General features: G+C 37.6%; 1 protein-coding gene across 2 annotated transcripts; it reads right to left on the reverse strand.

Annotated features, from left to right (window-relative positions):
- Nucleotides 1-542: 542 nt before the first annotated feature.
- Nucleotides 543-11,490, reverse strand: LOC121648801. Of its 2 annotated transcripts, none has more exons than XM_041999193.1 (11): nucleotides 11,410-11,490; nucleotides 8,942-9,704; nucleotides 8,590-8,684; nucleotides 8,129-8,209; nucleotides 7,930-7,989; nucleotides 7,765-7,815; nucleotides 4,249-6,121; nucleotides 3,457-3,591; nucleotides 1,920-2,198; nucleotides 1,578-1,742; nucleotides 543-1,275 (listed from the first exon to the last, which is right to left on the reverse strand). In XM_041999193.1, the coding sequence occupies exons 2-11, from the start codon at nucleotides 9,645-9,647 to the stop codon at nucleotides 965-967; spliced, it is 3,756 nt and encodes a 1,251-aa protein (XP_041855127.1). In that variant the 5' UTR covers nucleotides 9,648-9,704; nucleotides 11,410-11,490; the 3' UTR covers nucleotides 543-964. The 2 variants fall into 2 exon arrangements, with proteins under 2 accessions (XP_041855127.1, XP_041855126.1); XM_041999192.1 differs by having other exon boundaries at nucleotides 8,590-8,687.
- Nucleotides 11,491-13,880: the final 2,390 nt, after the last annotated feature.

A 13,880-nucleotide genomic window follows, 5' to 3' on the forward strand; every position in this document is an offset into this window, starting at 1 on the left:
ACAACTAGCCTCTTTTTGCCACATTGGGAGTGGAATTACCTGATAGAATTACCTCTCTGCTGTTTTAACTGACTGCTGTCTTGTTAGGGTCAAGTTTCTTGGCTATCAGTCATGTGCAACAGCATCTTAAGGCTTGCAAGCACTTTATGCTAATTCACATATTTAGATTTGTGCTACCATTTGCTTAAGATATACAAATGACAGGGTAATTCCATGTCTTTCCTGTACTTTACAAGCCAATAACTATAATCATTTTGCCCTGTTTTTTGCCATTTATGACCTACTGTACCATTTCTATAATGTACTATACTATACATTTCCTTATAATATAAACCACTACATAAATATAAGCTTGTTACTTTAAACTGTACCTGCTTGAGAAGTTTGTAATTGCAATATAAAAACAATGCCAATATAGCTCTAACAGCACATTTGTACTTTAAAATGACAATTTTTCTGATTCAAAGTGCATCAGTTTGCTAATAGTTCTATTTTGCTACCATAGCTACAGCAATAAATCACTCAAAAGAAATGTGGTGTTCTTTTATTTATGGAATAGCAGTAACTCATTATTTTTCTTGATACTTCTGGTTAGTTATACAAAGTCAAATCAAATGCAAAATGCCACTAGTCACAGTCAGTAGACGGAAAGCATCAAAACCTTTAACTTTGCCATTAACTAAATTTGTAATACACATACCGTGTCATAATTTTTTAACAGTCTCTATCAAATAAACTTGATAAAAAGTAAATGTACAGTAACATGTGGAAGAGAACACCTGCCAATCACTGACCACAAACATGATCATCAACATTTTCCTTGAAGGAATTGTTTAAACAATGACAGAGATGGACATCGAGCCTGATTAAAAGATGTAAGACAATGACAAAGGGCAGTGAAGACAGTAATGAGAATATGGGGAAGTAGTACAAAACAAGTTTGTGTATCAGTAACAGGTTATATCTACAACTGATGGTAATATCCAACATTCTGCAAGAACTGCTCCTCATGTCTGGACCTGTTCTGTTTTTTGGATGAATTCTTGGAAGAGCGACTCAGTCTCTGCAGAGAAGTGATCCTGTTTCTGACATAGTCCTTTACTCCTTTCCAGGAACGGGCCTTCAGTGCATGTGGCTCAGCACTGAGGCACTGAACACAATCGTCCTTCTGAGGCACCTTGTGTTCTTTGATGAAACGCATCATGTGCTTTTCTACAGCGCGAACTTCTGTTTCATCCCACTTGATTTTGCCTTTGTGATGGACACCTGTAGCAGCTTAAACAAATAAAGGAAAAAGATCTTTAATCATCCTATGTTGTTATTTAAAAAATACAATTGTCTATTTTTATTACTCAACACTGAATTCTGATTACATTCTCTATCTCTAAGCTTGAATGGACATGGACAAAACAGATCATATAGTTTAAACCTAAATCTGTAAGAAAATTGATCTAAAGATAAAATTTCCTATTTGGTCAAAAACTCCCTGAAACAAAAAATGATGGATTTTAAAATAACTTGTATACAGGACTGTGTATCAGTATAAAACGTCTGTGAATGACCACCGTAAAAGCTACCTTTTTCCTTTGATTTCGTAGATTTGTGAGGTGCAGTCCTGTCACAGCTTGTTGTTTCTCCACGTGCTTGCTGATGATAATGAGCAGCTGGTTCACTCCTGGCACTGTAGACTTCACTGCGAGACCCTGAAGCATATTCGTATCCCTCTGAAGGTTGTAATTTCACTGCAGTGAAGATAAAGGAACCAAAGTTACAGAGTATATGTGACTCTGTACAATCACATATACTTCCAGGTTTGCAGCATTTTAATTGAGAACACTGTTCAGGAGCAAAGAGAAGCTCCAATTAACATTATTGGGTATCAGCATACTTTAACATATTAGCATATTGCTGGAAATTACCATTGCCCTGCTGCTGTTCTTTCTGCCTGGGGCCCTTTTTACTCCTTGATAAATCCCTGGAGGAGTCCTTCTGTCTCTGTAAAGTAGTGATCCTGTTTCTGACATAGTCCTTTACTCCTTTCCAGGAACGGGCCTTTAGTGCATGTGGCTCAGCCTCGAGGCATTGAACACAGTCATTTTTCTGCGGCACCTTGTGTTCTTTAATGAAACGCATCATGTGTTTTTCTACGGCACTGACTTCAGCTTCATCCCACTTAAGTTTGCTTTTTTGATGGTGACCTGGAAAGAGGGAAACGAGAAATAAACATAAACCTCTGATGGTTAAAGTACAGTTTCCCACCTTTATCACTAGAGCCGATTTTTCACTTGGAAACAAAAAAATGTGGAGACTGTGTGTTTTCTGTATTTCTTTTTTTCCCCACAGAAGATCCTCTAAATATATATTGTCACTACATGGACAGATGTGAAGAATAAGGACCACAATAAGGAAAAAAACAAACATTTCTATTATTAACTGATGGCAGCTTTTCTGTTACTAGACAGATGTGTGTGTGTATATATATATATATGTATGTGAATGAACAACCTACACCTACTTATTCAAAACAAATGTGTTGGTGTGTCCAAACTTAAACAATAACTATCCACAGCATTAATGAGTGAGTAGAAAGAAACATACAGGTGAGCAGGAAGGAGTAAGAAGCAGCACGTGTGTTAAGTTATTAAGCATTTGTTGCTGGAAACACTCAACTGATTAACTTCTGCATAAAGCAAATTTATACATTCAGCCCATCTGTAAATATCCTGCAAAAATCAGGGCTGCAGTGTTATGTGTAAAAATGGCCTGAGACATGCAGTCATATAAAGGAACAAAAAAGGCCACAGAAACCTGCACATTTACCTCATACCTCAGAGATGAAGTTTATATAATGGGGAAAGCAACCATACTTACATCTTACTAGACTAATAAGCTCCAGTTGGGCTCCAGGTAGCTTAAAATTCATAATGGCATATTCACCATTCAGTGCTTCAATAGATACACAAACTACCTTCATCAGGCTCAACAATATATGGCTACAAAAACATGAAGCTCCAACATCAGATAAATGAGGAAGAAAAAAACCCTGTTATATTTAGGAATGATTTTTATAAAGAAGAAAACCTCACATTATTATCTCCCTGAATAATTCAAAGAACATGTTTGATTTTATATCATATATTGAGACCTGTGAGAGACATGTTATGAACATCTCATTCATTTCTTAGTGCCAATACAGGTTACAGGTGTGCAGGCATGTTTTAATTCCTTTAAACTCCAAATATCGTCAATCTTTGGGCTTCATTTTGTTTTTTTTCTAGATGTCATGAAGAACAATATAGGAAATAACTGGTTGTTGTCTAATAAAGTAACAGAATATTTTTTGAAGCAATGTTTGAGCAAGACATCTAAAGACAGACAGTGTAAACATGAAAGGAGTTTGAGAGTCTGTGAAAGAAATTTAAAGTTGCTAAATCAATAATCTCCAAAAATAACTACCTTGTCTTTTTTTGACAGGTTTGGAAGGTGCCGTCATTTTGCAGCTTGTACGTTCTCCACGTCTCTCTCGGTGATTAGGACCATGGCTCGTACTGGAGGCTTCCCTGTTATGCCCTGTGGAGGCTTCTTCTTCTTCTGAAAAGTGAAGATAGTAGTGAAGATTAAAAAAGAGCCAAACTTATCTTAGAAAAACCCCTAGATTCATCTTTTGGTTGAGTCCACTGTACTTTGTGTACAGCTGTGTAAAATGTAGGAAAAAAACTATTAATTTGCAAATCCCATAAACACCACCATCTTCTCTGTATCAAAGCTCATTGACTAAAGTAAAACAAAAATCCATTCTGCAGGTAGACAAATCAGAACTTCATATTCTTTAAAAATCATCTACCACAGACTGAAGAGAAAGGGGCTCATAAGACTTGTTAAGAGCATTTAGTTAAAGAGCCTGCATCTTTGATGGTACAGAGTGCGTTGGCATCTATGGAACTGCCATATTGCACATCTAATAAGGCTTCTGCTGCTGCAATGCAGGCTGATCTTAGACTTGGTTACATATATGTTCATGAAGTGCTACACTACAATCTGTTTTATTTGGGTCTAGTCCTCAGTGTCAATACAACACACCAGAATATTTTGCCCTGAAAAATACTACAATAGAAAGATGTATGTAAATGAAGCACAACACTGATTGCTGACTGAAGCCTGAAGCCATTTAACAAGTTACAAAATCAACAATTAATCCTAAACAGTGCAAAACTTCACTGTAGATCCCCTACAGACAAAAATAATTACCTCCAGACTCCATGTCAGCATCATCGTCATCGCTCTGTTGTGGGATTTGACTTTTGGGGCCAAAAATCTGTTTAGCCTCGTTTTCATTCAGGTTGATCAGCTGGAGCATTTTTGTGAAGCGCTTCCGCATATTTTTGGACGTTAACGCTTCTGGGTTTTTAGCTCCACATTCTTTGACTAATCCTCTGAGGCAGTCTGTTCCACGGTAGGCGGACAGTGTGCTCGGTCGGGCAAAGATGAAGGGGTTGTTACTGAGGATCCCGCATTCTTTGCGAACACTTACTAGAAGCTCCATAGATGACTCAAAACAGGGCTTGAGTAAAATGGGAACCACTCTCCCACAGCTCCCTCTGATGTCAACTCTAGTGAAGAACCCACACAGGGTTTTTTCCAGTTCTGAGACGGACACATCCATTTCGTCAAAATTAGTGGACTTCTTCCGTGACTCGAACGCTGTTACAGGCATCGTTGCAATCTCTCGAGTTTCCCTCTTGTTGAAAACAATCGTCCGAGCGAGTACGATCCTGGCCAGAGCACCGTAGTTTTCTTTATTTACCCCATCTCTGAGCTTCTTCTCTGCATCACGATGGACATTTTCCATGAGGGTATGCAGGAGTTTCACATCTTCAGCAAATTGAGCAAATGGCACTGGTTTTTTATTTTTCTGTTTGGTTTCTTTGAGATTTTTTAAAGCATCTATAGAAATGAGCTTACTCCATTTCTGCTGATACAAAGAGAGGAAGCTTCTGGCAGACTCCGCTACATCAGTGTGACCTGACTCTGTGGCATTGTCCTCAACAATGCAACAGGTCTTCTGTAGGTTGTAACCAAGCTTAATTGCAAGAGAGGGGATACTAAATGCTTTCTTGTCTGCATCGTAACCTGCCAGGACATTCACAGCAGACACCACGTGTTCGAAGTTTGAGGGATGAAAGAAATCCTCCATATTTTGCATTGAGGTTGTCTTTTGAGCCTCGAGCAAAAGTCTTGCTATCTGACGTAGGTTTTGCCTTATGTACTGATACTTCTCCACATCGTGGCTGTGGTCTTCACACATTTGCTCCCCATACTGCAAGAGAATCCTGTCACCCATGACGGCTCGGGTCACATCATCATAATTCATTTCACTCAGAACTTTCTTCATGCTCTCACTTATACCGAGGTCGTCGCAGTCTACAGTTAAAAGCACACTCTGTGATATGATGCTCTTTCTACCCCTCGGCAAGCCATCTTTTATCTTAGCTTTTTCTGGACATTTGCTCATGTGCCCATACAGAGATGACTTTTTAAAGAGAGCACGACAGTAAATGCAGTGAATGAAGTCCACAGCTTTGGTGGGTATTCTGGGTCTTACTCGCACAGCAAGCTGTCCCTCTCCTGTTCTGAGAACATCTCTGTTATGTGCAAAGTTTCCTTCAATTCTGATTTTTCTCCAAATTTCTTTTCGTTCTTTGGAATGCAGCGGATACTGGAATGCAATCGCAACCTCTGGTTTGTCACTGTGGACTCTCTCGAGATGCCGGGCCAATTTGGTCATCGGCTTGGAGCAAAACAAACAGTAATTCCTAACGTCGTAATCACGTCCTACTTCCATAGCTGAAGTTGATAACACAACAGCTTTTAAGATGTTCTTCTGATTGATTCTATGTTTCTTTTTTGGAGGAGTTGTACTTTGATTTTCCGATTCATTCATTTCTTCCTTTACTGGAAGGTTCCTTTTTGTTGCAGGGGTTGAGGGGCTGCTGAGCGGGTGGGAATCTCTGGGGTCGGTGTCGGATGGGCAGTCAGAATCACTGCCTTCACTGTGAGGCATGTAATCAGGATCGCCTTCGTGATCACTGTCATCCTCTGCAACAGATTCGTCTTCGTTTTCCTGAAACATTTATAAGAAAAAGGAACATTTCAGAATCTGAAATCACCAACGATGTTAGATTTCTTCAACAGGACAAAGTTATGGAAAAGAAAGTGCAGTCTCCTCCAGCTGTAAGGTTTTACACATCAGGACGTTTGAACCATCTTTAGCAACAACAACTATTCTCCCAACATTGAGGAGGACTTTTGGACCACTCTCCTTTACAGTGTTGCTTCAGTTTGTTAGGAATTAAAGGAATTTTTTTATTCAAAGCTCTCTGAGGGTCCCACTACAGGATTTCAATTACGCTGAGTTCAACCCAGTTTCAGGAAACATGGCCTCATGTTTAACTCTAGAACACTTTGGTATCCAGAAGAGTTAATGGGTGACTCAGTGACTAAAGGATGTCCAGGTCCTACGACTACAAAACAAGGCTGGATTTGGCCCTCCACCACATGCTTGACCTGTAATATGCGGAATTTATGCTGATATGCTGCGCCTGTATTTGGTTTTTAATGAACATACTTCTGTTATTTACAAACATTACCAGTTTGGTTTCTTATATCCAAAGGACATTAGGCCTTATTCACCAAAAGTTCATACAGACAAATGTATTCGTAAGTCCTATTTACAAACTTTTTACTTTTGTAGATTATGAAATTCACCAACATCCTTGTAACAAAATTAGTGTTTGTCTTGTCTTCTGCTGTCCAGTTCATTAAAGTGTAATAATAAAACTCCTGTTGTGTTCTTTTCTTCTTTCTTTTTGTTATTTTAAAATAAATTGAAAGATATTGTAGAGTGTGCCTAACATGATAATTTCCCTGAAGTGAAAAATAAAAGTATTTGTCAATAATTCAAGAACAAGTTAAGCTGTTTTAAATGTTTTCCACTTGTGAGTGATCTTTCTCACTATAAAACAATGAACTTCAGATTGTTTGGAAATAACTTTATGATCCTTTTCTAGTTTGATGAGCAGTAGTAGCTGGTTCGCTAAGATCATTGCTGATGTCTTTCCTCCTTGGCATTGTGTTCAACAGCTGAATGTTGCAAACCAGCGAAGTGCCAAAACCTCTGCTTTTATAGTTTTATAGAGGTGTTCACATTGATGGTGAAAACTTAATCAAGTGCATCTGATCAGCGGCACCTGGCTGGTAGGTTACGTTTAAATTCTAAGAAGAGAGACCAGACTTTGTTTTTTTTCACACACTGTATGAGCATTTGGCTTTAGTTTTGTTAAACGTCAGTATAATATGACGTTATTCATCTGAGGTTGTGTTCACCTCATATTATTTAAACCTTGATAAGTGCCAGATGATTTTAACTGTGTCCTGGTAACATAAAACCTTAGAAATGAAAGAGTAGTTTCTTTCTACAAGATTTTTACATTTACTAACAAATAATTTGACACAACAAAGGAGAAGAAACCGTTAATAAATAAGAAATATGGTATTTTAGCTTAATAGATTAAATAATATATACCTTTTTGCTAATTATTGTCTGAAAACAATAATACAAAACTGACTTATATTTTACATGAAGAGTGAACTGACAAAAACACCTCTGGATTCAAATGTAATATGGAATTGTGCTCTAAAATGACTTATTACAATACTATAAGTGAACTGACACCACCCTGAACAGAGACAAAAATAAAGAGTTACCTCTTTTGGTGGCAGTTGAATGTGGTATCCATCACTGACGTTAGTCTGTTTCTAGAGAGATAAATCATCCTATGACTAAGAGTATTGTAACTTTGTACACAAAACCACAAGGTTTGTTAATTACAAACAAATTACAGCATTTAAAACAAAACATATTTAACCTACTGTATCAGGTGTTTCTGGCACCATCTCATCATCGCTATAATCTGGAGGTAGTGACTGGAGCTTAAATAGCAAACAACATGAGGTCAGTAGAGAGCAACACTGTAGAATCATACATGCTGTCTATGACAAACATAAAATAATACCAGACTATAGATGAATAACGGCTCTAAAATGAGGGAAAAATGCCTAACACACTTACAAGTTCATCCATACGCTCCAGCTGTTTAAGTAGTTGAGCACGCTTTTGTAGAATTGCTGAACGTGATTTTTCATTGTTAACCTGAAAGCAGACAAAAACAAGAACCTTACAGAGTGTAATGTCAAATCTCCAGTCAAGCTCCACAGTTCTGCAGCTCTACATGATGTTGGCATTCAAACTAAGGCTACACCAAGTATCGAAAATCTACCTTCATCGCGATAGCAGCCTGCGCAATATAAGTATTGCAGCAACTGCCTGAACTGCAATAAGTAGTAATTCTTATTTACATATTTTAAGGAATCAAAGTGATTGTGTTCTAAATGCTGCTGTGTATTCATGCCCTGTGTGCATCAATAGCAAATTAAATGGATTCTTCCTGGATGCTCCATGTAGATGCTAATGGCTGGCATTAGAGCACATGGATGGGGGGGGGGGGGGGGGGGGGGGGGTAATTTCCTTACCAGTTGAGGACTTTTGGGCATATTCTCCATAATCTCCTCCTGTGATGTTTCCTTTTCAGGATGACCAGCTCCAACTGTGACAGCGCTTTTTCCAGCTTCTGAGGAAATTACCAAATTAAATTCAAATTAATTTGGCTTCACGATTTCATCTGCAACACTTTTTTTTCCTTTTTTTTTTTTTCTCTCAATGTCAAATGGGTAGCTTTTGTGTCTGTTGCACCAATAGGCTTAGGTAAATAAATGAAGTTAGTCTAGCTGGATATAACTGAAACCTGAAATGTTTAATCACCCTGTTAGCAGATACACGACAAACATGATGCAGTAGCACACAATAAATATAAACACAGTTTACCCCCACTATGTGATGAAGGAACCCAGTGAGACCGCTCCTGAGAAGTGGAAGACGAGGCACTGCTATGAGCGTATCCAGTAATACCAACTGACTCCATATTTTGTCCTCCAAAACTAGCTTGAGTTGTATTTATGTGTTGTTCGCATGATTGTAGACTGATGGGAAAATCCTGCAGTCTGTTCGGTAAACACTGACTGGATATCTGACTGTGAAACAAGGCTTTGAGCGGGCTGTTGGGTGCAATAAATGGCAAATCCTGGGTCCTACAAGGTTGTGGTCCTTGGTTTTGTTGAGAAAGAGATGGTGGGGGGATAGCTTTTTCTTGGTTTGTGGCTATCATCATTGAAGAGGTGTGAGGGCTTTGCTGAGAAAAGGAAATCGAGTGAGCAGCACTCGAGACTGCAGTGTTGTCATACAGCAAGTTAGATAATGTGATGTTGCTCATGCGTGGGTCATTGTACAGGGCAGTGTGAGGATTGTTGTTTCTGGAAGTTAAGGTACTTGGATCATTAATACAGCTTTGACTGGACGTATGCGAGAGATTATATAAGGTTCTCTGCTCAGAGGACGAGCCCAGACCAAGATGGTGAGAACTGGTGTGTTGGTTGATGAGGAGTTGTTCAGATGTAGTTGTGGACCAGCCATTCTGCCCTGCCCATGTCTGGCAGGGTATGTGGTTCTTATTTGCTGTAGAGTTGTTCATCATTCTCCATAACCATCAATGTTTGCTGCTTGGAGCCTCCTAATTCCTTGAAGTGATGTCCTAACAGATCAAAATATGCAAAGAAAATCACAGATATTAATTTCACTCACATGTGCAGTGGTTTAACTAAAACCTTGTGCAACAGAAAATCTGCTGTTATTAATAGTTGTGGAAATGATACCGAAGACCTGAAAAAATAGAATGAAATCATAATGAATCAGCCATAATGAATAATGAATAAAAAAATGACAACAAAAAACAGATGTCTTAATGAACATCCACTTTATTGAAGGAAATGATATTCTCAGGCTCTGCTACTATTGAGAAAAAAAAATATTTACAAAAGGGATCTTTTGGTTTTAAAAGATTTCACATCCGGCTTGTGGATGCTGCAGAGGGACATCATTTTGTTAATCTTGGTAGGAACTTGGCATTACAGTTTGCTGCAGCAGATGATGCCGTTCTCCTTTAACCTCAGCAGTGATACTGACATCGGTAAGCTAATTTAATCCTTTGGGACCCAAGGCTTTTACATTTCAAGTCTGCAGTGATGCACACATTGCATCAGCATTTTAAACTGAAATGAACCACTTCTAATTGTTCTGAAAAATATAGATTAATATTACACCTAAAAGTGATCACTTGGAGTAAAAGTAGAAATGAGTACCTCTTAAACTTAAAGACTTAAAACTTAAATTTAAAGCAATGCAAAGAAAGCTTTCCAACTTCAGCCCAATGATATATATAAAAGGGGCTTTCTAAAACAAAATATAAAAAGATTTAACTTTTTTTTTTTTTACCCTTCAGCGCTCTGCTTACCTGGTAGAGCAAAAGTCTCTAACTACTGAACATTATTAATATCTATAATCTAGATAATTTGTTGATAATAATCAATCTTTGTTATTGCTTGAAGGGAATAGAAAAAAAAGCAAATATGTGTATTTCTACAGCGTTTTCTAAGTGCAAGCATTAAAAGGGTTAATGGTGGTGAATTTTAAAAGTAAATATTAAATAAAAGCCATACTTAATTCAGCTGTTTGTAGCTCGCAACAAAAAATGCACTTGAAAATAAATACCATATTTCCCACACTCTTTGTGCTACTACTGAAAACATAATGCTTCCAGTTATAATGGAAGTAAACATGTCCTCATTCTGTAATACAAAATTCATCATTCTCTGTTTAGAGGATTTAAGTGATGTGATGGATGATTGTACATGTCTACTGAAAACCACGTTGCCTCCTCCAGAGACACATCAACAAAGGGAAGTGATTTTTAACAGCTCATTATGGACAGTTTTCAGGTAACCTTTGTAACGAAAAGCCGAAGTCTACAGATTCTTACACACTTGAACCTTAATAGTATCATAAATGTAGCATGAGAACACATTTTCATTTGTTTTTGATTCAACAAACTCTTTAAACATCACTCAAAGTCAACATTCCGCTGGCAGAAGGGCATTTTATGGATGCCACACTGTTCCTTAATTTAAAGTAACTATGCATTGAAACTTTCAGGATTAAAAAATAAAGTAATATATCGGAGGAAAAAACTTGACAAAATGGTACCGCATTTTAGTTCATAGCTAGCTCTCTCCTTTGATTAGCTCTTAGCTCTTGCATGCTGTGAAATGTAATCATATTTTGATAATAAAATACTGGAAAATTCACGAATTGTTCTTAGAAGTAATAGCAGCCCTGAATCGACTCAGTTGCAATAGAAATTCTGCAAGCATTCATTTTTTTAGTAAATGTTTGCACCATACCTATCTACGGACACCTCAAACCCTTGTTTACTTCACGGCTAAGATTCCACTTCCGCCTCCCTCTTCTTCTTCGTCATTTATATAAAGGTAGCAAAGTAGTTGTAGTGCATTACTGCCACCAACTGGTATTAATAAAAAATAAAATAAAATAAAATAAAATAAAATAAAATAATCTATCTATCTATCTATCTATCTATCTATCTATCTATCTATCTATCTATCTATCTATCTATCTATCTATCTATCTATCTATCTATCTATCTATCTATCTATCTATCTATCTATCTATCAGGAAACCTGAAATGATCAATATAGCATAATGAGAGTAATTGTAACAATTTGAAAATTTTCCATAGCATCATGGCATGTGTGTCAGATTTTGATGTAATAGCTTTTTCTTCAGCAGCATCTCAAAGATCAGAGAGTTTCTCACTGGAAGATCCTATATGTTTACAGATGTGAGTCATGTCCTCAGAGTTGTAGGAGGACTGAAGGATCTGAACATACAGCTCCTGTCCTGACGATAGAATTCAGCAAGACTTCGAATGAAAACGGTTACCTTTTACAGATTTTGTAATAGTGTATTTGTTTTATTATGTCCTTTGAATAACATGCTGAAGATATTTTATGATTTGAAAGTTAATATATATCTAAAATCATGATGGAAACTTTAATACATGAAACTATAATAATACATTTTCACATTCAAAAGTTTTTCAGTGGTGACCCTAATGATCTGTCTGTGATTTTATATGTATATATAGTCTTTCTCCCTCTCCTATTCTGTTTTATGTATGTTAACATGAATGTGAGTTTGTTTAATAAATTTGATTGATTTAGAGTACGTTTCTATAAGAAGAAGAAGCAAATCATTATATTTACAAACTAAGAAAAACAGTTGGATGAACTGTCTCTGACGAAGAACAAATAATTATATATCAGATATCCTTCCAATCATTTTAAAAAAGTCACATTTCAAACATCAGACTTAATTTTTACCTGATGTGTTTTTGTATTTAGTCAGCCCTTTGTTTCTGCAGATCTCTGCTGTTTCCTTCTTATAATCTAGCAGAGTTGGAAACCACTCCAGGTTGGGAACCACTTTTATAGGTAGAGAATTTTATGACCATGTACACATGTGCTTGTGCTGTTTAATTAATCTTATCACACTACTAATGATCGCTTTCACAGGGGTGGTGCCAGAGCAGTTGACTTCAGGGTTCAGTCGTACAAAAATTTGAATGTTTTATCAATAATTTTACTCTTTTCTGGGATAATGTAAAATATGTAAATAAATAGAAAAAAGGCACATCAGTTTGATGGTGAACTAATTATTTCATCTTGCACCATATTGGTTAAAGGAAATAAAGTAAAAGCAAAAGATAACCAAAAAAAGCAGAACAGAGAAGAGATGGTAGACTAAGGACAAAAGGAGAAACAGACTTCAAATTGAAGGAGAAGGAGGAAGACCTTGGTGTGAATAAAGTGTTCAATCCTGACGCAGTAGGTTTCCAGCGGCTTACACAGGCAGAGGTCACAGCAACCCAGGTTTTGCAACCTCCATCTGATCCCCCTCTTCCTCCTCACCCTCCTCCCTACAATCGACTGGCAATTACAAGCCTCTGTGCTGTCCATGGCCAAGCCTAAGCTTTTCAATTATCCCACGCCACCTGATACTGGTGTAACAACCAGGACAAAAGCGACAGAATCTGACAAAGACTGGACAGATAAAGTCGTGCTAAAAGTAAACATGCCCCTACACTTAGAGGGGCAAATGATTTGTTTAAAAACACATGATAGATTTTGTTTCAGGAACTCTACAGAGTTATCTAAATTATGCTAAACATGCAGAAAAGGTAATGAATGACAGAGAGAAGAGGGAAAGTAAGAAGTAAGAAACCCTGGGCTATTTTTGTGGTAGAAGATCCTATGTATGGAGAAGCTACGAGAGGGGGAGCAAGATGACGAGGTCAAGGCAGGTTCAGGGGCAGAGGACGAGGACAGAGAGGACATGGTGGATGGCAAAATAGTAGGAGAGAGGCTGCCGAGGGAGACATCTGTGGACATTTAGGACAGTGGTCACGAGACTGCCCTGACTCAGAACAAACATGCTAGAGGAAACAAAGAAGGAAACAGGAGGTGATGAATGTTCAGGGGAAGTAGAAGAGGAAGTTTTGAACTTAAAAGAGATCCTCTTTTTCAGCAGATGAGAAATCACAAATAACATTGTGGGTTTCAGGCCAGCCATTAACTTTACTGTGGGACTTAGGAGCAGCACTTACAATAATAAACAGGACACTTTAGGATATGAAGTTCTCACATAATTCTGTTCTGGTTAGCTGTGCAAATGGAGGCCTGCAAAAGAGAAATTATAACACAACCAGATATGATAACTGATCCTAACACTGGAAAAATACATGAAGATCCTGCAGTGTTTTCACCCAACTGGCACATAAATCTTCTGAAATGAG

This window comes from Melanotaenia boesemani, chromosome 11 (assembly GCF_017639745.1).
Source record: "Melanotaenia boesemani isolate fMelBoe1 chromosome 11, fMelBoe1.pri, whole genome shotgun sequence".
In the NCBI taxonomy this organism is placed as follows: domain Eukaryota; kingdom Metazoa; phylum Chordata; class Actinopteri; order Atheriniformes; family Melanotaeniidae; genus Melanotaenia; species Melanotaenia boesemani.

Bases quoted from the DNA above. Each gene is read 5' to 3' on its own strand.
- LOC121648801 (XM_041999192.1), bottom strand. From the start codon at position 9,647: ATGATGAACAACTCTACAGCAAATAAGAACCACATACCCTGCCAGACA. The intron at 7,816-7,929 runs GTAGGTTAAATA...TTATCTCTCTAG, and splicing joins TGCCAGAAACACCTGATACA to AAACAGACTAACGTCAGTGA. The intron at 2,199-3,456 runs GTAGTTATTTTT...CCCTCTTTCCAG, and splicing joins ACCTGTCAAAAAAAGACAAG to GTCACCATCAAAAAAGCAAA.